Source organism: Eulemur rufifrons, chromosome 30 (genome assembly GCF_041146395.1).
Source record: "Eulemur rufifrons isolate Redbay chromosome 30, OSU_ERuf_1, whole genome shotgun sequence".
Classification (NCBI taxonomy): Eukaryota; Metazoa; Chordata; class Mammalia; order Primates; family Lemuridae; genus Eulemur; species Eulemur rufifrons.
This window is the reverse complement of record NC_091012.1, coordinates 48,552,796-48,574,119: the sequence shown is the minus strand read 5'-3', so window position 1 is coordinate 48,574,119 and position 21,324 is coordinate 48,552,796. Positions and strand designations below refer to the sequence as shown.

Below are 21,324 nucleotides of genomic sequence, written 5' to 3'. Positions count from 1 at the left end.
GAAAAAAGTGTTCCATAGGTGCAAATAAAATACCACGAGGAACATTTTTTCCCCTCCCTCTTTGGATATTTCTGAGTGGGTCCATTGTCTCTTGCTTTCATTACTATTATGAGCCTCATAAAAAACCCAACAACATATATTTCATTATAGCATTTTAATTAATGCCATTTCATAGTTAGAATGCTTGAGAAAATCTTGATTAGGAATGTAATTTTAGAAATAGGAAAACACTATAAGCAAACAATAGGAATGGAGGTTTCATCACTGGTGTCCATACTAGAAAGTCTTTGCTTATATTTGTGTTTTGGTTATTTACTCAACTAGCCATGGATATATTAGAAGCTAAGTCATTGAGGGTGTTTAATGAGAACAAGAAGGAAGATTTTAGAATCTTTAGCATTGGAGGTATTTAAAAGGAAGAGATGTAACACATCTTATATATAAAGTGAGGTTGATAAAGTGGTGCAGTCACTGTGGGAAACAGTTTAGTAGTTTCTCAATAAGTTAAACATAGAATTACCATATGACCTAGCAATTCTACGTCTAGGTATATATGCCAAAGAATTGCAAACATGTATTGAAACAAATACTTGTACACGAATGTTTATAGCAGCACTATTCAAAATAACCCAAAGGTGAAAACAACTCAAATGCCCATCAGTTGATGAATCGACAATCAAGTGTGGTATATCCAAACAACGGAATATTGTTCAGTCATAAGAAGGAATGACGTACAGGCTATACCATGAATGAACCTTGAAAGCATTATGCTAAGTGACACAAAAGACCACATATTATATGATTCTATTTCTCTGAAATATCTAGATAAGTAAATCCACACAGAGAAAAAGGAGATTAGTAGTTTCCAGGGCTGGTGGGGAGGGTGGAGTGGGGAGTGACTGCTAATGTGTATGGGCTTACTTTGTGGGGTGGTGATGAAAATGTCCTGGAATTAGATATTGGTGGTGGTTGTACAACCTTGTGAAAATACTAAAAACTACTGAATTGTACACATTAAATGGGTGAACTTTATGGTATGTGAATTATATCTCAATAAAACTGTTATTTTTTAAAAATGAGGTAGAGCTGCATTTATGTGAACCCTAGCGAGAAATGACTACTAGATACTGTCCTGGTCAGCTTTTCATGAGAGCACTGGGTAAATATCTAAGTGTCATAACTTAAGGAAAAAAAGTAAAGACCAAAACCAAAGTAGAACCTTCAAACCCAGCAGGGGTCTGAGGAGGGTCATAAGGAATTGGAAAATAACGACCTATAGAGAAAAGTTCGAGGAACTTTAGATTATTCTGCTTGCTGAAGCCAAATGCTATAGAATATAATTCTGGAGAGGACAGTATGAGGCTTTGAGTATAATTCAGTGAGGGTCCCAGCAAGAATGACATGTCACACTTGTAAGTGTTTATTGCAGAGAGTTTGAGGCATGGGCAGAGTTAAGGGAATTGACAGGGGATGGAGACCCGCCCAGGGGCTGGCAACACTGAGAAGCGTTCTGGAGTTGCAGGGGCAAGAGGAGGGGATGATAATACACAAGACTAGAGAGAGCTTGAGGATTTGGAAGAGGGGCTCTTTGGCAGGAGCTGCTATCTTCTAATGTAGTCACTGCCAGAACTGCAGTAAAGCAGGAAGAGGGATACATGTCCTGACCTCGTTCTCCTACCAGCCTGTAGTCTTTAGATGGTGCCACTCACTGACCAAATCAAATGGGAAGCCAGAGGGCAAAGGTGTCCAGGCAATGCAGTCCATAGAATCCAACCTCTCAGAGCATAGAGGGGCAGAGAAGAGATTGTGTGTGTGTGTGTGTGTGTGCGCGCGCGTGTGTGTGTGTGTGTGTCAGGGAGGGCAAATGAAGAGTAAGTAGCACAGAACATCTGCCTGTTATACCCACAGCCCCCTTAGAGAAGCTGAGGCAACAAACACCTGAATAAGCTCCATGCTTTATAGCATGTGATCCCAATATACTGGCCACAGCACAATCGAAGAAAACAATACCAACAACTGACATTTGCTGAGTGCTTCCAATGTGCTGGGCACTTTACATTACTTACCTTATTATGATTTAATCATCATGTCATAACAAACTCACTAGTAACATAATCTTTATGATACCCATTTTATAGATGGAAAAACTGAGGCACTTGGATATTAAGTAATATTCCCAATGTCACACAACTAGTAAGTAGAGAAGGGATGATTTGAACCCAGGGAGGGGGACTCTTAACCACTACACTCACTGGAATAGGGATTGAACAGGACCCTGTAGACTGGCCAGTGACCTCGGTGGTTGCCTAATGGTAGAGTTCTGCCTTAATGGGGTGTTCTATGTAGTACGGTGACTGGCTGACATGATATGATATTCTCTCTAAAAGAAATATGAATGCAAGATACAGAGGAAGTTTGCAGACTGTAGGCTGTGAAGAGCTGTGAGAAAAGGAGGGCAGTTGGTATGGCAGGAGAAGAGATGAACTCTGTCACAAATGTGGCCAAGTCACCACTGTGGGAAGAGGTGGACTCTTGTTGTGGAGGGAACAACTAGAGCTGTTTTTGAGTTGACAGCAGACACTGGCCTTCTAGAACTACAATGTGTCCTGAACAGAGCTGTAGGTCTGTGAGGCCTGCCTGTGAGGCTGCTGATGCTGTTTCTTGCTTTCTTACTTTACAATAACCTGTCCATGTTCTTTGCATTCCAATAAAGTCCAACATAGATGAGTTAATTACTTAAATATATGATGGTCTCTTGGGCGGAGAAGGGACACTAGTCTTTTTTCTCTCTTTCTCTCTCTGTTTTCCTTTAAAAAGAAAGAGAGAAAATTGACACACAGTTGTCTAAGAAATATAGGTCAGCTATACGGGAGTTGTTCCATGATAGACACTTCCAAGGGTGTATGTGAAAATGTCTCCTCTGGAGAGTTTTAGAATAGTCTTCTCATATGTCCTAGGGTGGTTTCCATGAGATATTGCCTGAAGGCACAAGGATCAATGGCTTCCAACTGCATGTCCACAGCCCTGCACCAGGTCCCTTAGGAAGTTTTCCCTATTTTCTACAGAGTGAGAGAAATAAAGACTTTGGCATTAGTCTGTCTCTTTCTCTGAGTGCCAGGGTTAGATTGCTTACTGTCATTTCTTAAGACAGACTATTTTCCTTTTTTTGGTGTTAAGATATTCCTCATTTATAGAATTATAGTTGTGGAGGAAATAGCATATTACAGTGAGCTTTTTTCTCTTTTTAAAATATTCTTACTTGACAAAATAAAAAACTGGCAAATCCATCTTAGTCTCATTTTTTCAAAATGCCATTTGTCTAAGAGAATTACATATCTGAAAACCATAGGCCTAAAAAAACCTCTTAAGGTCCCTGTTATCTATAAAATTCTAGGTTTTAAAGTCTTGAGATTGCAAAAAATCAAAAGGTATAGGAAGGCAGGATGAGTTTTTATTTAACCTACATAAATAACAAGTTAATGGGGTCTAACTATCTTAGACACAAAAGATAATAAGTGGAGATGCCTATAAGTTAGAATTTTGTAGTTTCTAAGTGGAAATGACATTCTAAATGTCAAATCTAAAAACATGGCCTAAAGAACGCCACACCAAAGGTCACAGTTAGAAGGCAACATTCAGTTCTGGAGACAGTTACAAGTCAGATATTGCATGATTCCACTGGTATGCAGCCATTATGAAAGGGGAACTAAAATCATTTTGAAGCAAAAATGTGTCAAAAGGGAACTCTAAACGGGCCCAAAGGTAGTGCTTAAATGAAAAAAAAAATGCCTTAGAGCCTTTAAATAGAAGAAAATCAATAATTATTCCAAATACAAATTAATGTGCAACTAGCATATTCTCTTTTGTGAACATAATACTGCTATTTACATAGAATGAGTGCAACATACCTAAAGCCTCTGCCAAGCCCCAAACCCTCTGTCCATAGATGTCAGTCTTATTCCAGGCAAACGTGTAGACGAGATTAACTGCGGCAGGAAACCACTTCTGTGTGAGTCGTCCTTCCACAGCTACTGTGAGGTGTACTTTTATCATCCCCACGGGAATTGTTGAATGTGTCAGAAGGATCCGTACCAGGGTTTTGTACCCGGGAGTGCGGCTGCTCAGGTAACTGAGCCTCACAAAGCTAGAAGGAATGGGGATTTCCTCCTGCACAACCTGAAAGAAAATAAAAGCCAAATTGGCTCTTAGCAGTGGTCATAGGCAGATGAGGCGATTGCATGCTTTGTTGTCTGAGAACATGCCAAAGGAGAGAGCCTACGGGGGTCTAAGGTTGTCAAGGCATTTGTTCCCGAATCTTTGTGAGATTGTGTGACCACAGGTTTCGACTTCTGCACCAAATCCTCATGGGGACAAGATATCCACACAACCCTAAGGATTGCTCTCATTTTCGCTCTACCAGGAAAGACTGTGTAAAGAACAATTTCAGTTTTTCAACTGTGTTCCAAAAATTGCTTAGTAGAAGTTGGAGAAGATCACACTGCTGAATGTCAAGCAATTCAGTGTTATGGGCTCCATTAAGGGGTCTTTTTCTTATCTATGCATACACAAAATCTTCTTTAGTGTTAAGTCATATATCACAATACTATTGCTGCAATCCTTATTCAGGCTAGGCTCTCTAAGAGGAAGGATTCCAGAAACAGGCCCAGCAAGTGATATTTTATGACAAAGATTATGGTTTCCTTAGAAACCATTTACTGATGCCATCAAATTCGTTTTCTTTGGAGCTTTGGAATGACCCTGAGGCCAATTTTTTAATCATTTTTTTTCTTCCATACTACTCTGTGCCTGGATGTACCAATGGCTGGGAACAAGTTGCTCCAAGTTGGCATCTGTGACTGAGAAGCAAATAATTCCCACTAATTCCTCTGCAAATTTTATACTAAACCTTGGTCTCAGAGTGAAAATATCACATGGCTTCTTTAAATAATTGCTATTGCTTATTGCTTATCACTACAGATAAAGTTAAATAACCAAAGGTGGTAACTAAAACTGAATCTTGTGTTCCTCAACTTTCATCTTTCAAAACACATCTGAAGACAAAAGCCCATCCTGCTCAACACATTTAGAGTGACACGGAGAGTGCTGATATTTTTGTGCCCTTATTCATTTTTACCTCAGAATCTTTTCCCCTCTTTCTTTTCCATACTTGTGCATATAGCAGACCTGATTGTTAAAACACATGGTATCTCATCTTGTACAGGATTTTAAGTCACTCTCCTGTTTCTGAGGACACAATTCCTCTTGTGTACACTTTGCCCAGTTTTTCTTCTACATTAGCCATTTGATAGCAGAGTTGCCCGCTGGCTGTCTTCTCAAATGGTGGCGGAAGTATAATAGAAAAGGATAGCATGACACTCACCACCTTAGTATTTCATTTTCCTAAAGAAACATGCAATCCCAGGTAAGTTGGAAAACTTTTGTGCTGAAAGAAGACCTGTACTTCCTAATGACATCTGTGAAGAAATTGGTGTACCAATCAAATGTACTCATTAAATACTATTTTGTTTTTTCTTCCTTTCTAAGGAAAAGCAATGGAAAAGACAGGAGGGACAGCTCTTTGGGCTGCTTTTCCTGTAGAGCACTATTTTTGTGTGAGTCATTCCTAAGTGGCAGCCTCTGAGCACTGCTAAAAGCTGGTGAGAATGTGATGATAGAAGAACCACCAATTCAATCTTGGTGTGTCCATTTACCTCTTTTTGAGTATACTTCTTGATTTTTGGATCTGTAAGACTTATGAGTCCATTTTGGTGGCCTCTACATTTAACTCTCATTAAAATGTTCCTATAATGTGGTAAAGGAATTGTACCATGGATGTTTAAATGGCTTGATATTAAAATGACAATATTGGATACTTAATAAAGAAGAATTATCAGGAATGCTAAAATATCAAGGTTCAAAAAGTGTTTTCTAATGACTATAAAGCTTGAACACTCAGAAACGGATTTCTTAAAAAATCCACAGGCTTGAAAACTACCTTTACTAAATACAGCTAAACAAGACAAGCTGTCATGACTTCCAAGAACAATGACAATGGATGCAAACTAGATAACAGAAGAAAACTAGATTTCTTAAGGAGCTTTAGTTTCAGAACCATGAACAGTCCAAGCTCATTGACTATATTGTTACCACTATTAAGCCAGCTAACTTTGTTCTTTAGAGCACAGTGTTCATTAGATCAAAATTTGGGGTTTAATTCTCATGACACCTAGCTCATCTTGCTCTGTTCCATGGCCACAGATAGCACCCTAATGCCCTAGCCAATCACCAAACATGTGCCAGAGAAGCTACATTTGAAGGTTTCTCAAATAAAGGGAAGCACACTATAGGGCTGGCAGGAACAAGAGGAAAAAAAATTAGGCATTATACACTGTTGACCATCCCGTGATACTACGATTTCATACATTCAAAGGCCAATATACCTACCTGCAGCTCAGGAACAATAGTTCCCCTCTCTGGACAGGACCCTCCAAATGATGTGAGTGGTGAAGGAAGCACAATAGGGTTTGGGCTGATAAAGTTGGAGATGTCGCAGGATGGTGGGTCTGATATAACTCTCTGCATGGTTACTTTCTCCACCACAATAAACTGATTCCAAGGTAACCAGAGTGTCCTCTTCTCAGACAGGAAAGGTGATCGGTCAAAGATTAAGCTGACAGAGATACCGCCAATGGCTACAAGATCAAAGCTGAGAAGGAAAAAATATAAGACAGTTTCAACCAAATGAATAATCAAAATAAAATTCAAGATAAAAAATTAGGTTAATTTTAGTGTACTTTCCTTTTTTGGGGACTCAACAATATCCATTCATATTCTCTACTATATATATGATACATATATATCATATATATCAATATATATATATATATTTTTGAGTTAGGGTCTGTTGCCTGGGCTAGAGTGTAGTGTTATCATCATAGCTCATCGCAACCTCAAACTCCTGGGGCTCATGCGATCCTCCTGCCTCAGCCTCCAGAATCGCTGAGACCACAGGTGCATGCCACCATGCCTGGCTAATTTTTTTCTTTTTTGTAGAGACAGAATCTCACTATATTGCTCAGGCTGGTCTTGAACTCCTGGGTTCAAGCGATCCTCCTGCCTTGGCCTCTCAAGGTGCTGGGATTACAGGCATGAGACACTGTACTTGGCCATGTATTCTCTATTTTATAAATTCCCTCTAGCTAAATACTCATTCCATCAATGACTTCTTTTCACTATCCAGTAGACTTCTGAGAAGAAATTCCATATCACCAGTTGATATCTACCCAGAATTTGTAAACCAATTTTACAACTATCTTAAACAAAATCACTGCATGCATTTCTGCAAAGCCAAATCTGACATCGTTGCTCCCCTTGTGCTAAAGATAATAGACGACTATTTCACATTCAGCAGTATCTTTGATATAATGCATTATTCATCCTCAAAAAATCCCTATAATGTAACATAAGAAAAGTGAAGAGCCAAAAGGTTAAATATCTTGTTCAGGGTCGAAAACATAGTGTCAGAAACAAGACAGTATCTTTGAGATGGAATTTGGAGAAAGATTCCAGCAGAGGAAAATTGTTTAGTGAAATTTGGTTGAACTATGCTATGCCTGAACTCCCCACATTTAAATACACTCTTTGGCTCCCTATTCTACTTGAACCCCAGATTTAGGATTTCTGGTTTGTTCCAGAATAGTTCTTGGTTTCCTTTTTTAAGACAGCCTATAATGGACCCTGCCTATCTCCACTGACAACTCTTTCTACATCTCTGACAAAGCAAGACCACCTCTCCTGTAAATCAACTATGTTCATCTCTAGATGTGATCTATGACAAGACTTTTGAACTGGAGCCTAATAGACTCAGATTTCAGTTCATTCTGTACTGGATGGTTTTACCTTGATTCTCTTTTAAGTATAATGATGTCTTTGAGATGATACACTTGAGACCGTTTGAAAAACAAAAACTCCTTCATAAAAAATAAGACAATGATAAATTATTATCATTATACCTTAAAAATGGATAAAGGGCAATATGATGCTCCTTGATATTCAAAGCAACTTAAATCCACAGGAGAGAGATGTAAGCAATTTCCTGCATTAAAAGAGATCTTTCAGTAAAATACTTTTTCAATGATAAAAAGCCCTGATAGGGAATCAGACTTAATTATGGACATCTCACCACTCTCTTCAGATGACATTTATTATATTTATTATAGTACTACCAATCATGTCTTATTGCAGAAATCTTCCAGATAAAGATAAATGGACAGTAACAAAGGATGGATAATACTGCATTTTTTACTGTTGCTTTTTCAGTGAAGTAGCTGTAATATTAAGGCAGTTTCCAAAAAGAGGATTTGAAAAACTGCATTCACTATAGAAAATAATCTAGGTTTGAAATAAAAAAAGAAAACCCAAATGGCTTATGGTTTAAGACAGAAGGGCTGAATTCATGATAATATAGGAGCAGTTTAATGCAAGTGTAGTTGGGAAAATCCAACATTACTTGTCAAGAAGCATTTCCTCTAGTTTATCTTCTATGTTGATTTAACTCTGTGTCCTTGGGCAAGTTTGTTTGCTTCACCCAAATCCTGACTCTTGACTCCTTAAAACTGAAGTGCTTATTTATTTAAAAACAAAACAAACAAAAAAATCAAACACAAACAAAAAAACTAAATAAACTATCCAAACAAGAACATATGTACCTGGGAATTATTCTTTACTTCTAAAAAGATTAAGCAGGTAGGACAGGCATCTTGCTTTGTAGAAAGAATGTGGCTTTGGCTTCACACATATCTGGGTTCAAATACCAGCTGTGCATGGTTAACTGTGTGTCTTTGTTAGCTAACCTCCATGAGCTGCAGTTTTCTTATTAGTAAAATGGAGCCACTATGAACTATTTCTCAGCTACTATTATAAATAAATAGACTAGATAAAGACTTAAGGGTCAAACATAGAATAGGGACTCAGTGAATGTTAACTTTCTTCTCAGATCAGATCCATTGTCCTACTAAATTTATCACATACTTTCTTTTCTTGTAGTTCAAATGAACTATAGGCTAGCTTTTGATTCTCTCCATGAACACATTCTGATTCTTAAGTTCTCCTTGTAACTTGTAGGTTTCTTATGATGGTTATGTTTTATGTCTCAAGTTGGCTAGGTTATAGTTCTGAGTTATTTAATCAAACACAGACTAGGTGTTGCTGTGGAGGTATTTTGTAGATGTAGTTAATATCTATAATCAGTTGAATTTAAGTAAAGGAGATGGTCCTTGATAATGTGATGGGCTTCATCGAATCAGTTAAAGGCCTTGAGCAGAAAACTGAAATATCTGTGAGAAAGAAGAAATTCTGCCTCAAGACCACTTCATCAATTGTTTCTTGATAGTTTCCAGTCTGCCCTACAGATTTCAGACTTGCCAGTCCCTATAATCACGTAAGCCAATTCCTTGAAATAAATTGAAATAAATCTCTTTCTCTTACTATATCTATGTTTTTTTCCCTGTAAAACTCTGACTGATATACTTCTCCTCTTCCTATCTAGCTGTTATATACAGTAAATGCTGCCTGGATGACTCATTAATTGATATGGAGGTAGAAGGTGGATCTGTGGCCAAAAATACATCTAAACCATTCCAATGCCAAATAGAATGCTCTCTGAATGATTACTTCTTTGCAATTTCTCTCACCACAAATTACTTCCATTTGCATGGGTCATTAAGAACAGGTTATAAAGTCATATGAGAGTGGGTATAAAAGACTCAAGGGAGAGTTTGTTTGTTTGGAGATTGTTGTCAATCCATAATAGGTCAAACCAGTCCTATTCATAGATGGAAGACTATTGAAGCCTATGCAAAATGTTTACCTCTGCCTTATGGTCTCCATAAGTGAACAAACTTTTGCCTTGAGGGTAATCAGAGGAAACCCTCTCTTCATCTTCCAGTCTTCAGAACACAGTTCTTGAGACTTTTAATGTTTCTCAAGAACGTTCTAAGAATGTCATCACTTCATATATTTTGCTTATCATCAGCTGAGCTATTTATAAATAGTTCTCTTTCAACATTTTACTGAATACTGCTTATATATCTAAGCTGAAGGTAGAAAGTCATAGAGGATAAGAACTGGATTACCTGGGTTTAAATCTTGGGCTCTATCTTTATTAGCTATGTTAGTCTAAATAAGTTTTCTCATCTGGCAAATGGGGACAATAGAAATAATGGTATCTATCTCATAGGGTTGTTGTGAGGATGGAAACAGAATGCCATCAATGAAAGCATCTGGCATACGGTAGACACTCATAAATATTCACTTTTCCTTTTTCCATACCATGTTCATGGATTGGCAGAATCAACATTGTTAAAATGTCTATACTACCTAAAGTGATCTCCAGATTCAAGCAATCCCTATTAAAATACCAACCAACATAATTTTTCGCAGACCTAGAAAAAATAATTATCTTTTTTGCTATGCTAGCCCCTCTTTTTGAACATCTAATCTCTTTATACTGTTAAAGGGCTCAGTCTTCCACCACCATCCTTCTTTCTGCTTTGTATATTTCACTTTGGTCCCATGACCTATACCTTTGCTGGTTCTCTAGGGAAAGTTGTCAATTAACTTTTTCAAGGGCTTGATCATTGGGGTAAATAATTCTACATCTCACACAATATATTTGTATTTAACATGGACTTTGAGAGAGCTGACAGCTTCATCTAAAGCAGTGATACCATTGGTGAGAATTATAAGCACTGCAGCAGACTTCTGGGATTGAGATTTGGATGAAGGTGCCTTTCAGCATCTTGCATATTATACTCTGTCTACTAGATATCTGAATGCTAATCTCAGTCTTTCTATACTTTTTTGCCCTCAGGTATATTTTTCTTATGATTTTCTACTTTTGAAATGTACTTACTCCATCTGAGGTAGAAACAAGCAGAGACATATAAATGGAACCTCTCATCACACTACCACTTTATGTCTAAGAAATGATAGTGGGACAGTCTGCTTGGCATTTGGGGCCCATATTTTGAATGCTTAAAACATTTATGGAGCCTGAGGGGAGAGTTATAGCCAGAGGGGATTTTGGATACTATCTGTCATCTACATAAACCTAGTTCTCACATTGAGCTCAGCAGAGGAGGGTCTTGGCATTTTACTTAAAATGAAAAACCACAAAAATAACAACAAAATTTACTGTTTTTAATATTCTCTATAAATTGGAAGTAGAAATTTTTAGACTCTTTAGTCATCAAGATTCTTTCAGGTTCTTTTATGAACATCAAATACTCCACTGAAACTTGTGTATACAAGCTAAAAAAATGAAGGCCCATCAGTTCTCCATGAGAAGTCATGGGAAGTCAAATGTCTTAGAAGGCATATTCTATTGAAAGAAATAATCCATTTCTCAATGTATGGGCACATGGTTGAAGATGCTTACAAGGGAGAAGCTAGTTTTGTGTACCAGTTACTGGTAAATAAACTACTAAAATTTCATCATTCAATCTAACTGGGAGAAAGGTCCATTGGACTTAAGAGAACTCTAATTACAGAATATTTGAAAGAAATACAGTCTTTGTTATATATATGTATATATATATGTGTGTGTATGTATACATACGTATACTACTTGCTACCAAAGTAGCTCTGCTGAACTTGTTATAATGAATAGATGGCTAGTTAGTAGTTATCAATATAATTTACATATAAATAATTCATATGATTCACTAAAGTCCTTAAAAACAATTTGTTTTCTTTTTTTATTTCAGAGTATTACAGGGGTACAAATGCTTTGATTACATAAATTACCTTTGCACCACCCAACTCAGAAAACTCTTCCTTATTATCTTCTTTAAATAATTTTTATAAGCACTTTCTTGACAGGCATTTGAAAAAATAAATCCAGTACAGCCCAAGTTGAACAATTAACATTTCTGAAGTGGTTAGGACTAATAAAGTTTGATTATAGGTTCTTGAAATGAGATAGTCTCTCACACTGTGATAAAGTGGCAAGCCAACAGGTCTTTTTTGTGAGTAGTGAAGTAGGTAGTTATGAGTAGAATATTTTAAGGGTAGCCAACTGGAGACTAGGGAGCCTCAGGGCCATTATTACAGTGTTCCTGAGAGTCATAAATAGGCACCTTTACTCTGGACACATGGGCCTATTGACGCAAATATTCTGAACAAATGTCTATCTAAGTGACAGCAACAAAAGTGTTTTTGCAAGTAAATCCTTTTCCAGGATGAAAAGGTTTTACTTAGAGATCTTGCCTCCCAGGTCTCAGAAAACCTTGAGAAGCCCTTAGAGAGCAGCCTGGTGGTTGGTGCTTCAGGTTAAATCACTATAGTTAAATAGGCTGCCTAAGCTTGTCCATTAGTTGCAACTACTAGTCAAACAGCCAGCCTAGGGAGGACACAATAAAAAAAAAAAAACCTTAATAAATGTGGTTGAATTCTGTACTTTTGGAAGAAATCTTTTGGACATGATCACCTCCAAAATATTTTGGGGTTGTTGTAGAAGAACAGCCTAAGAGTTCCATGGTTCCTCATTTATCATTTGTATCATCTCACTGAACTTTGAAGCTGGATTGATAAATGGAATTAGATGAAGGAGAGAAAACTTTCCACATGGTGAGGGTTTCAAGAAGGCTTGAGAATAATAGTGAAGGGTTAGAAGAGAAATTCAGTTTGAATTAGATGGGGCATAGAGGAAATAAATATCATCAATGACTTTTCCAGATACAGCTGGAAGGAAGATGGGCTTACAATCACAGTATCATCTGAGCCCTAGTTTTACCCATGGCTAGACATCAGTATTTGGCTCCTGCAATGATCAGAATCTACATTGACATACCTTCCATCTTGTCGGCTGATGGTAAACCCATAATCGCTGTGATGCAAGAAACTGACGTTCACCCCCACTAGAGGGGTTCCATCTACGGCCACCACTTGGCCTCGAATCACACAGGCACGCCTGAAACACAAGACCAAAGACAAATATAAAATCATGTTAAAACTAGATTCTAGAAGCCACAGTGCAGAAACTTTGGAAAAAATGGTCCAGCATAACAAAGAAAACAATAATTTTACCAACCAGTAGAAACAAGTAACAACATTTTGGGGAGGGTATGTGTATCTTTTACATTCATCAAAATTAGGATCGCACTAGGTATAGTTCTGAATCCAGATGTTTTTAAGAGTATATTATCAACATTGTCCAGTGTAATTAGAAATTCCCTAATATATCATTTTGTTATTATATAATATACCCTTAAAATAGTATTCTATAACTTGTTTAACCCATCCTCTATTTTAGGACATTTAGTTGTTTCTTAATTTTTTCTGCCTTGAATTTCTTATTATTTCCTTGGGAGAGAGTCCTGGTTGTGGAAGGATACTTTGATCAAAATTAAAATTAATTACATTAGTTGATACATAAATACATTATAGATACGACTAAAATCCCTGCTGACCACTTCTCTCCCACTTCCTGGTCTTCTCACCAGAGCTAGTCAACAGCAGCAATTTGTTATGTGCATTTTTATGCATTTTCATACCTATGTATGAACATTTTCAAGGCTCTTGATACACACTGACAAATTGCTTTTTCTAGAAAAACAACCAACCAATCAAACACATTAAACTAATCCCCAAATAGGGCTGTATCTCAGAGACATAGTCCACTAAAATGCCCATGATTTTCAGCTCTAGCCTGGCACACAAGATGTTACTAATTCCAGGAGCCTGGCAGCTAAGAAGAGGGCCCTGGGACACTTTCTAAGCAAAGATATTTTTTTACCAGTTTGCCATTATTTGTGGGGGAAGGGACAGTTTTTTCACCATAGTTTAATCCTAGTCTTGGCAGCCCTGAGCTCTTGGACGTGAATTTTATAGCTGGAGCTGGCAGAGATGAGGAAGGTTGAGCAAGGTCAGTGATTTTTCCTAGGGCATCAATGTTGGTTTTTTTCACTAAGTGGGATTCAGGGTATCCAGGGCAGCTCAATCATGGATCAAAAGGGACTGTGTTATTCAGGCAAACATGGTTTTCCAGAGTAACTCTAATAATTCTACCCTGGGATTATTTATTCTTTTAACAGAATCAGCAAGTTAAGGCAAGTATCTACAGGTGCATGACCACAAAGATCATTTGAGAAAAAGAAAAACACCTCTGAATAAGCTAAAGATGGTTACTAGCCAAAGTTTGTTTTATGTTTTAGCTAATCAGTCTCACTACTATATTCTATTGCAATCAGAGGAATTGGTTGTAAGTCATGCTAATAGGATTTATCCTGCACTATATAAGGCCTTCCCCCAATACAAATTACAAACCATTAAGTATCACACAAAGGTAAGCTATTATTAATAGTATAATCATTGCTATTAGTGTTTGTATGTATTCTGAACTCTTAGACCAACATACCTAGCTCTGTGACATAGATCAGTGGCTTTATTCTTTCCAGTGAGCTATCCATTTTATGAATTATGTAAATCATGATTCTGAATGACATGCAAATGGCATATTGGCATTTGCTTTGTCATGTCTGATTCTCTCAGTTTCTGTATCATTTTGAACTCCCATTTGTTCTATTAGAGAAGACATTTGAAGTCAGTGAGTTCTGCATTTGGAACTAATCCTGACAGATCTGGTCCCAGGTTCTAAGTCCAATGTAACAAGAAATGAAAATAAAAGAACCTCTTTGGTTTTATACAGTAATCTTTTAGAGCAGCGGTCCCCAAGCTTTTTGTCACCAGGGACCATTTTCATGGAAGACAATTTTTCCACAGACGGGGGAGTGGGGGGATGGTTTCAGGATGATTCAAGCTTATTACGTTTATTGTGCACTTTATTTCTATTATTATTACATTGTAATATATAATGAAATAACCATACAACTCACCATAGGTTGGGGACCCCTGTTTGAGAGGGCTTTACAAAGCAATATTTGACAAGGGTAGGAATAGATTAAGCAGAAACAATTTAAGAAAATCTCCTGCAAACTACGCAAGGATTGGATCTGGAGGGGCTGAGAAGGGACCATGTGTTAGTGAGGTCAAACCGTTTAGAAATTAGTTAAACATTGTTTTCCGATCTGTAAATGCTGTTGGCTGTTTTGGGAGTGTGGTGGAAGTTAATTATGAACTTGCCAAGCCTCCACCAGTTAACAAGGTGGCCTTTACAACAATAACACCTACCTAGGTGTTTACTGATTCCCTACTGACAAGACAATTCTACACTCACTCATTTTATTTGTTCACATTAATCTAGACATTGTGTCTTTCCACAGCTGTACTAGGCTCAATTATTTTTGTTTTTATTTTGTCAAGCCTGGTTGGCATTATTTTCTCATATTTTATGACAGACACAGACCCGTCTCTTCTTTTTGCTGCTCTTTTATTTTCTATATGGCTTATATTTATGAAGGATCCAGGCTGGTGAGTGAAAACCTCATAAAAGTCATCATTATTCTGTGCATTTCCCTTGTGTTCCTCTCTTCCTTCATTCTGTATCTCATTCCGAGTAGACTTGTCTTTTGACTCTTCTGCTCCTTAATATTCCTCATATTTTATGAAGCACACAGATTTGTGTGATAACGACTCATCAAAGTCATCATTATTCAAGACATTGTCTACCTGTTCTTCTTCTCATTCATTTCACTCTTCATCATTCATAAATAATGCGCACAGACTTGTCTTTCAAACTTCCCTACTTTTTTATTCCTCATATTTTATGATCCACACAAACTTACAGCATATGATAAAGCCCCATAAAACTTATTATTCTACATTTATCAGTATTGAACTCTCTTTGTAATGTATTAGACTTTAAATGGTCTAAGATTCCCTGTATCTTGCCACATTTGCTCCCATTATTTACACACTCTATGTCATCCATTTTTCAGAGGAATTACTCTTAACTCCTTTTATTCCTGGATTACTAGTACTTACTTTAATCGTTGGCCAATATCAGTCATCCAGTGTCAGTGTAAATTATCTAAATTTTGGGACAGTATTCAAGTATCCTTTTTAATTTGCAAGTAATTTTGACTGACACTGCACGCAGAAACCTAGAAAAAAATCTACTTCTCAGGCAAACTCTCCATTTCAAAAGAAAAAAAAAAGCTCTTGAGCCTACTCACTTACTCAGGCTACATCAGCTCCAAATAGCCATTAGAGAGCCTTGATGTAATATTCTTGGCAAGTATGGTGTATTGCGCCACTTTGTTCAGCTCAACTGCCATTTTGTGCATTCCCAGCTTTTAAACTCAATTTTCTTCCTAATTGTGGATGGTACCCTTGTATCTGCTTTGTTTTTCCTGATTCATACAGCCACTAAAACATAGTTTCTCCCCCATTTATATAAACTGTTGTGATTATGCTTTTAATATCCAAAGCAACCTGTATAACTCATCTTTTTCCAAGGTTACGTCCCAGCTGAGTAGTGAGGTATGTATGGATGGCAAAGGTCTGTCTTTGATAGTACCACAATCCTACTTTCTGTGCTTTTCCTTATTTCCATTGTAGTGTCTCCCTGTTTCCTCTTCCAGAGAGTCCCTGGCTTCCTCAAGTCACCATCAAAATTAGTCAGCCCTACTTGGCCCGTCCTTGGAATTTCTTAGGGGAACATCTTGAGCTCTTAAATTTTTGCCACATCAAAACAACCTTCAACCCGAGTCCTAGTCCCTTCAAGGACCTGTCTTTTTCTGAAACCTTTTCAATTCAATAATATACAGAACTCTTCTGAAACTTTAAAGCCAGATGATAGAAGCTACTGTCTAGATTGTCATGAAGCTGGCCCAGCACATGTGTACAGTAGGTATGTGCCCAGTGTAACTGTTTTTTGTGTTGGTTTTGTGTGCACATGCACACACACATACTCTCAATGGCAGGCATTGCATGCTTTACATCTTTGCCTGGGGCTCTCCTTTGATTCACAGACATGGATGGGATGCTTTATTTTATTGAACCTTTAAAAACGAGAACCTCTCCCTGCTGTTATTGGTTAGAGCAAGATAACTTGAACTTAGATGGGCATATCCAATGTGACTTTAAAAACATGCATGAAAAAGATCGCCCCTCACAAATGTCTCTTTTCCTGTTCTCTGGAGAATACAGGCTGCTGCCAAGCTGTCTACCTGCTGTCACTATGCTAAAGCAGCAAACCCAAAGGAACTGCTTCTCCACTTTAACTAAATGCTGAAAGGTGTTTGGAGCTTGGTCTGAAGAACAGGGCATCTTAGGGAATGCAAGTCAGAATACACTTTACTGAGAGGCTTATTTAACTAACAAGCTACTTGTTAGCTCTGATGCAAAAGGTCTAATTCATTCTGTATCTGCTATTTTCATGGCATAGTCAAATTATCCCTAGCCTTCAATCAACTCTTGGTTCCATTCTCCTCTTCCCTTATTTGCTGCTTTTTGTCTTTGGTGTCAAATCTCCAATATTCATTCAACACCTCAGGCAACAACATTAACCTCAAGCACAAAAGTTGGTTTGAAAACAAGGCTGAAAACTAAATTGCTGAAAGAAGATGCAATTTACCGCATTGTATTTCTGATTAAAATCTTTCCAAGGAAAATGAGATTCAGGGCTAGGAAAGTTATAGCTATTTGCTTTTGTTGCTAACATGAGCATAAACAGACTTTGAAGGGTAACATTCAAAATCGGGATCTAGCAGTAGGTGAGCAGGTTAGGCTGTTTTCTCCATGGGAGCAGATGAAATCCTTTCCACAGCTGACAGCTCTGGTCAAGAGGTGGCATTGAGAAGGAATGGGATGGGAGAGGTCATATGAATCCTCTGCTCACTAATGTTTGAATCCTGCCCTGTAAATTCCACTGTGAGTTGTCAGTTGGTTCAAATGTCCAAGGGACAGAAATTTGCTGCATATGAGGTGTGGCTGGAGGATTTTCCTCACAACTTCTCTGCCAGTTGAGTTTATCATACCCTAAATCTTACAGTTGTAGATTGTGTCTTTTAAGCCAAAGCACTGCTGCTTCTGCGGGCTCTATTAGAATGCAAATACCTCTGAATCATTGGGACAAAGAGCTTATGATGTTCCTGTTATCCACTCCCATAATATAATGAATAAAGGATCTTTTCTTTAGAGTGTAATTTTGGGACTGTGGTATTGGTCCTCAGTCCTTTCTAATAATCTTTCTCTGGTACAGACCAATGATTCTCAACTTGATTGTGCACCAGCATCACCTGGAGGGCTCATTAAAACAGATTGCTGGGCTGCATTCCCAGAGTTTCTGATCAGTAGGTCTGGTGTGGGGCCCAAGAATTTGCATTTCTAACAAGTTCCCAAATGGTGCTGATGCTTCTGGTCTAAAGACCAAACTTGGAGGACTGCTACTTTAGGGAAAGCAAGACCATAACATACTCAGCCAATTAAGGTGTATGAACTCCTGGGGAGGGAAGCAGGGCGCATAATCATATAAGGGCAGCAAAATCAACTGGTTCACAACCTTACCATTATGAAATCTGTGAGGCACTGATTTTTAACTCTTCCATATAAACCTCTGGAAAAGGATTTGCAGCAACTGTGGTTTGGGGAGACATGTTGAAACTGACAACGGGGTGACTGGACTATAAGATGAACAGTGGGGTTTCTTCAAATCCAGAGATTATAAAATGGAAATGTTTTTTAACCACATTTTTCTGTCCCAAATAAGTGTCAATTTCTCCTCTGCTCCTATTATTCTCACTATACAGTGCTCATACCTGTGTTACTGTACTTGTCACAGCTTGTCTTGGATGACAGTTATAGATCTGTTTGTCTTTTGTATTAGATAGCCACTCCAGGGCAAGGACTGTGATTTTCCTCTCTGTGTCCTTTCCAGTGCTTGGTGTACACAGCACGTGCTCAGGAAAGGTTTGTAGAACTTCAACTCAATTTTTTTTATATGAAGTTGTAAGATGCTTACAACCTACCCTCATGGCACTGCTTCAAGGGTTTCAGTGACTACTTTGAGGTTCCTGTGTGACAGATGCCTCACAGTTAATTTATTAGAAGCCAACATTCTGGATTGTGTATTACTATATTTTCATCATGAGAGTTTTGTTTGATAATTGACTACTTCAGGGAATTAAACAGTACCTGTGTGATCAGGAAGAATGAATGAATAGTCCTCTTCAAATGCTTAATTTATGCACACTAACCCCATTATTCCTTTATATATTATCATATAATTATTCTTTGGTATTTTATAATTTAAATGCATTTGGGGTTTCTAATATCCAGATATTTGGGGGGTTTCCATAGGATACATGCTATTTTTATATGTTATCTAACCTGGTACAGCACCATGAAAACACTTAATGTTATAGCATAAACCAGTTTTCATGTTTAGAAAATGCGAATGCAGTAAATGTTCATATGTAAACCCAATAAAGTCTCATTAGTTTTTACTTAAATATAGCAGGCTGATTTAATCCTACTCAGTTGGTCACGAGCCCAGATAAATAATACCTACCAAGTGGGTAACATTAAAAGCAGCTGGGAGCATTAGCCATCAACATTCTAGGACTCTGGGAAAGGTGGTTCTATTGAAAATGCAGATAGCTTTTTAAGCAGAATTATTTTCCTCATGGCTAGTGATGTTTCAAGTAAAACAAAATGGGGCCACTCACCCTGAGGTAGGGTGGCTATTTTCCCATCTGCCCTGGTAATTGCTTGTCAAAAGTAGGCTTGCTTTGGATGCCTGAGATCCCCAAAGTAATGGGAAAAAGATCAAGTGTTTTGAAGCAATAAGAAAACTGACGACACAGTCACATTTTCAGGACTGCGTAAATGCCAGTTTGCTTCATTTAGACACATGATTATTTTTGTCCAGAATTTGAATCCTGAAATATTTGTCCTATAAGCCCTTGTAACTCTTGAATAGTCTGAAGTTAGTTTTTTTTTTTTAAATTTGGTTTGTTTTTTGCTTATTCTACACATTACTCAAATGGTTTATCTTTGTAATCAGCCTTATGGGGTTTTGTTAACCTCATTAACCTCTCCTGTCACTTCTCTGTGAATCTGCCTTTCAAATAATGGATAGTCATTAAATATAGGCAGGTCCTTCTTATTGGTTATCTCCTGGGCATAGATTACTCTTCCCTCCACAGAGGAAAAAGTGTGGCCTCACTCTAGTCATAGCTGTGTTTTAGCTCTGGCTTGCTAGTAACCACCATTGTGACTTTTCCTAAGAAACAGAATTACTCTGGGCTTCATTTGCTCTTTCTGTAAAGTGGGAATAATAGTTCTTCCCTGACCTCTCCCCAATCACGTCACAAAGATGTCATCACAATAAAATGACCCAGTAAAATGAGCACCTTTTGAACTGGCCTTTTAAATTATATTCTGTTTTTTTTATATATACATATATATATATATATCCCTGATAATTATTAAATATATATAGTATAAATAAAATTTTATTAAGCATTTACTATGAGTCAGGTACTAGGCCAGATGCTTACCTTACTTCATTTAATATCCATATAACCCCATAGGTACAGTTATTAGGCTTATTTTAAAAATGAGGAAACAGACTCAGAGAGGTTAAAAAGCTTGCTCAAGATAACACAGCTCATACACGGTGGAGGGGTGGAAGTCTCTAGATCTGGACTCTAAAGAGCCTGAGCTGTACTTCAGATCTTTCTGAGTCAAGATGTAAATAATGTGGCTACAAATGAAAAGAAAGTGCTCACCTACAAAGATGGTACTATCCATAGGACATCATTACCTGTAGAAATTCAACAACTGCTAAGCACTTTCTATGTGTAGGGTGTGTAGCAGAGATGAGTTACAATATGTCATTCATTCCCACCCCCCCCCAAACTTGCATTCACTTTGTCCTCTCTAGGGAAAAATGTGATAATAGAACCAACTAAAGAGTCACTGTAAGCAAATAGTATGGCTTGCAGAAGTAGATATGAAGGATTTGAGCCTTTTAACTTTCAATCCTAATTGATTAGTAAGTAGGATAGATAAAATATTAGAAAATAGCTACCGATGCTGAGATAAGTTTTAGATATCTACTATTGTTACTAATTATAATTATTAAGCACCTCAGAGTATCTAAGTTTTAAGATATTACACATAATCAATTGAACAGTCTTTTGAAGATTTGTGTTCTGATTTTTTTCATTCTTCTTTACCCAAGAGCATTTGCAAAGAAGTGAAAGTCACACATTCTTTCCTTTTGATACCTTTAGGTGTTGACTGCTGATTTCAGGAGCTAGTCAGCTCTACAAATCTGGGAACCTTCAGCACTTTGTAATTTTTAAAATGTGTCTTGAACATGTGTTTTCTGAATTTTAGCATTAGGCAAAATAGTTT

General features: G+C 37.5%; 1 protein-coding gene across 3 annotated transcripts in view; it reads right to left on the bottom strand.

Annotated features, from left to right (window-relative positions):
- Positions 1 to 21,324, bottom strand: part of TENM1 (teneurin transmembrane protein 1) — a 532,730-nt gene that overhangs the window by 122,945 nt on the left and 388,461 nt on the right. For all 3 annotated transcript variants that reach the window (XM_069463375.1, XM_069463376.1, XM_069463377.1), the window contains exons 16-18: positions 12,851 to 12,970; positions 6,445 to 6,706; positions 3,909 to 4,176 (exon numbers count right to left, since the gene is read on the bottom strand). In XM_069463375.1, the coding sequence (XP_069319476.1) occupies positions 3,909 to 4,176; positions 6,445 to 6,706; positions 12,851 to 12,970 (650 nt within the window). The remainder of the gene's footprint in view (positions 1 to 3,908; positions 4,177 to 6,444; positions 6,707 to 12,850; positions 12,971 to 21,324) is intronic.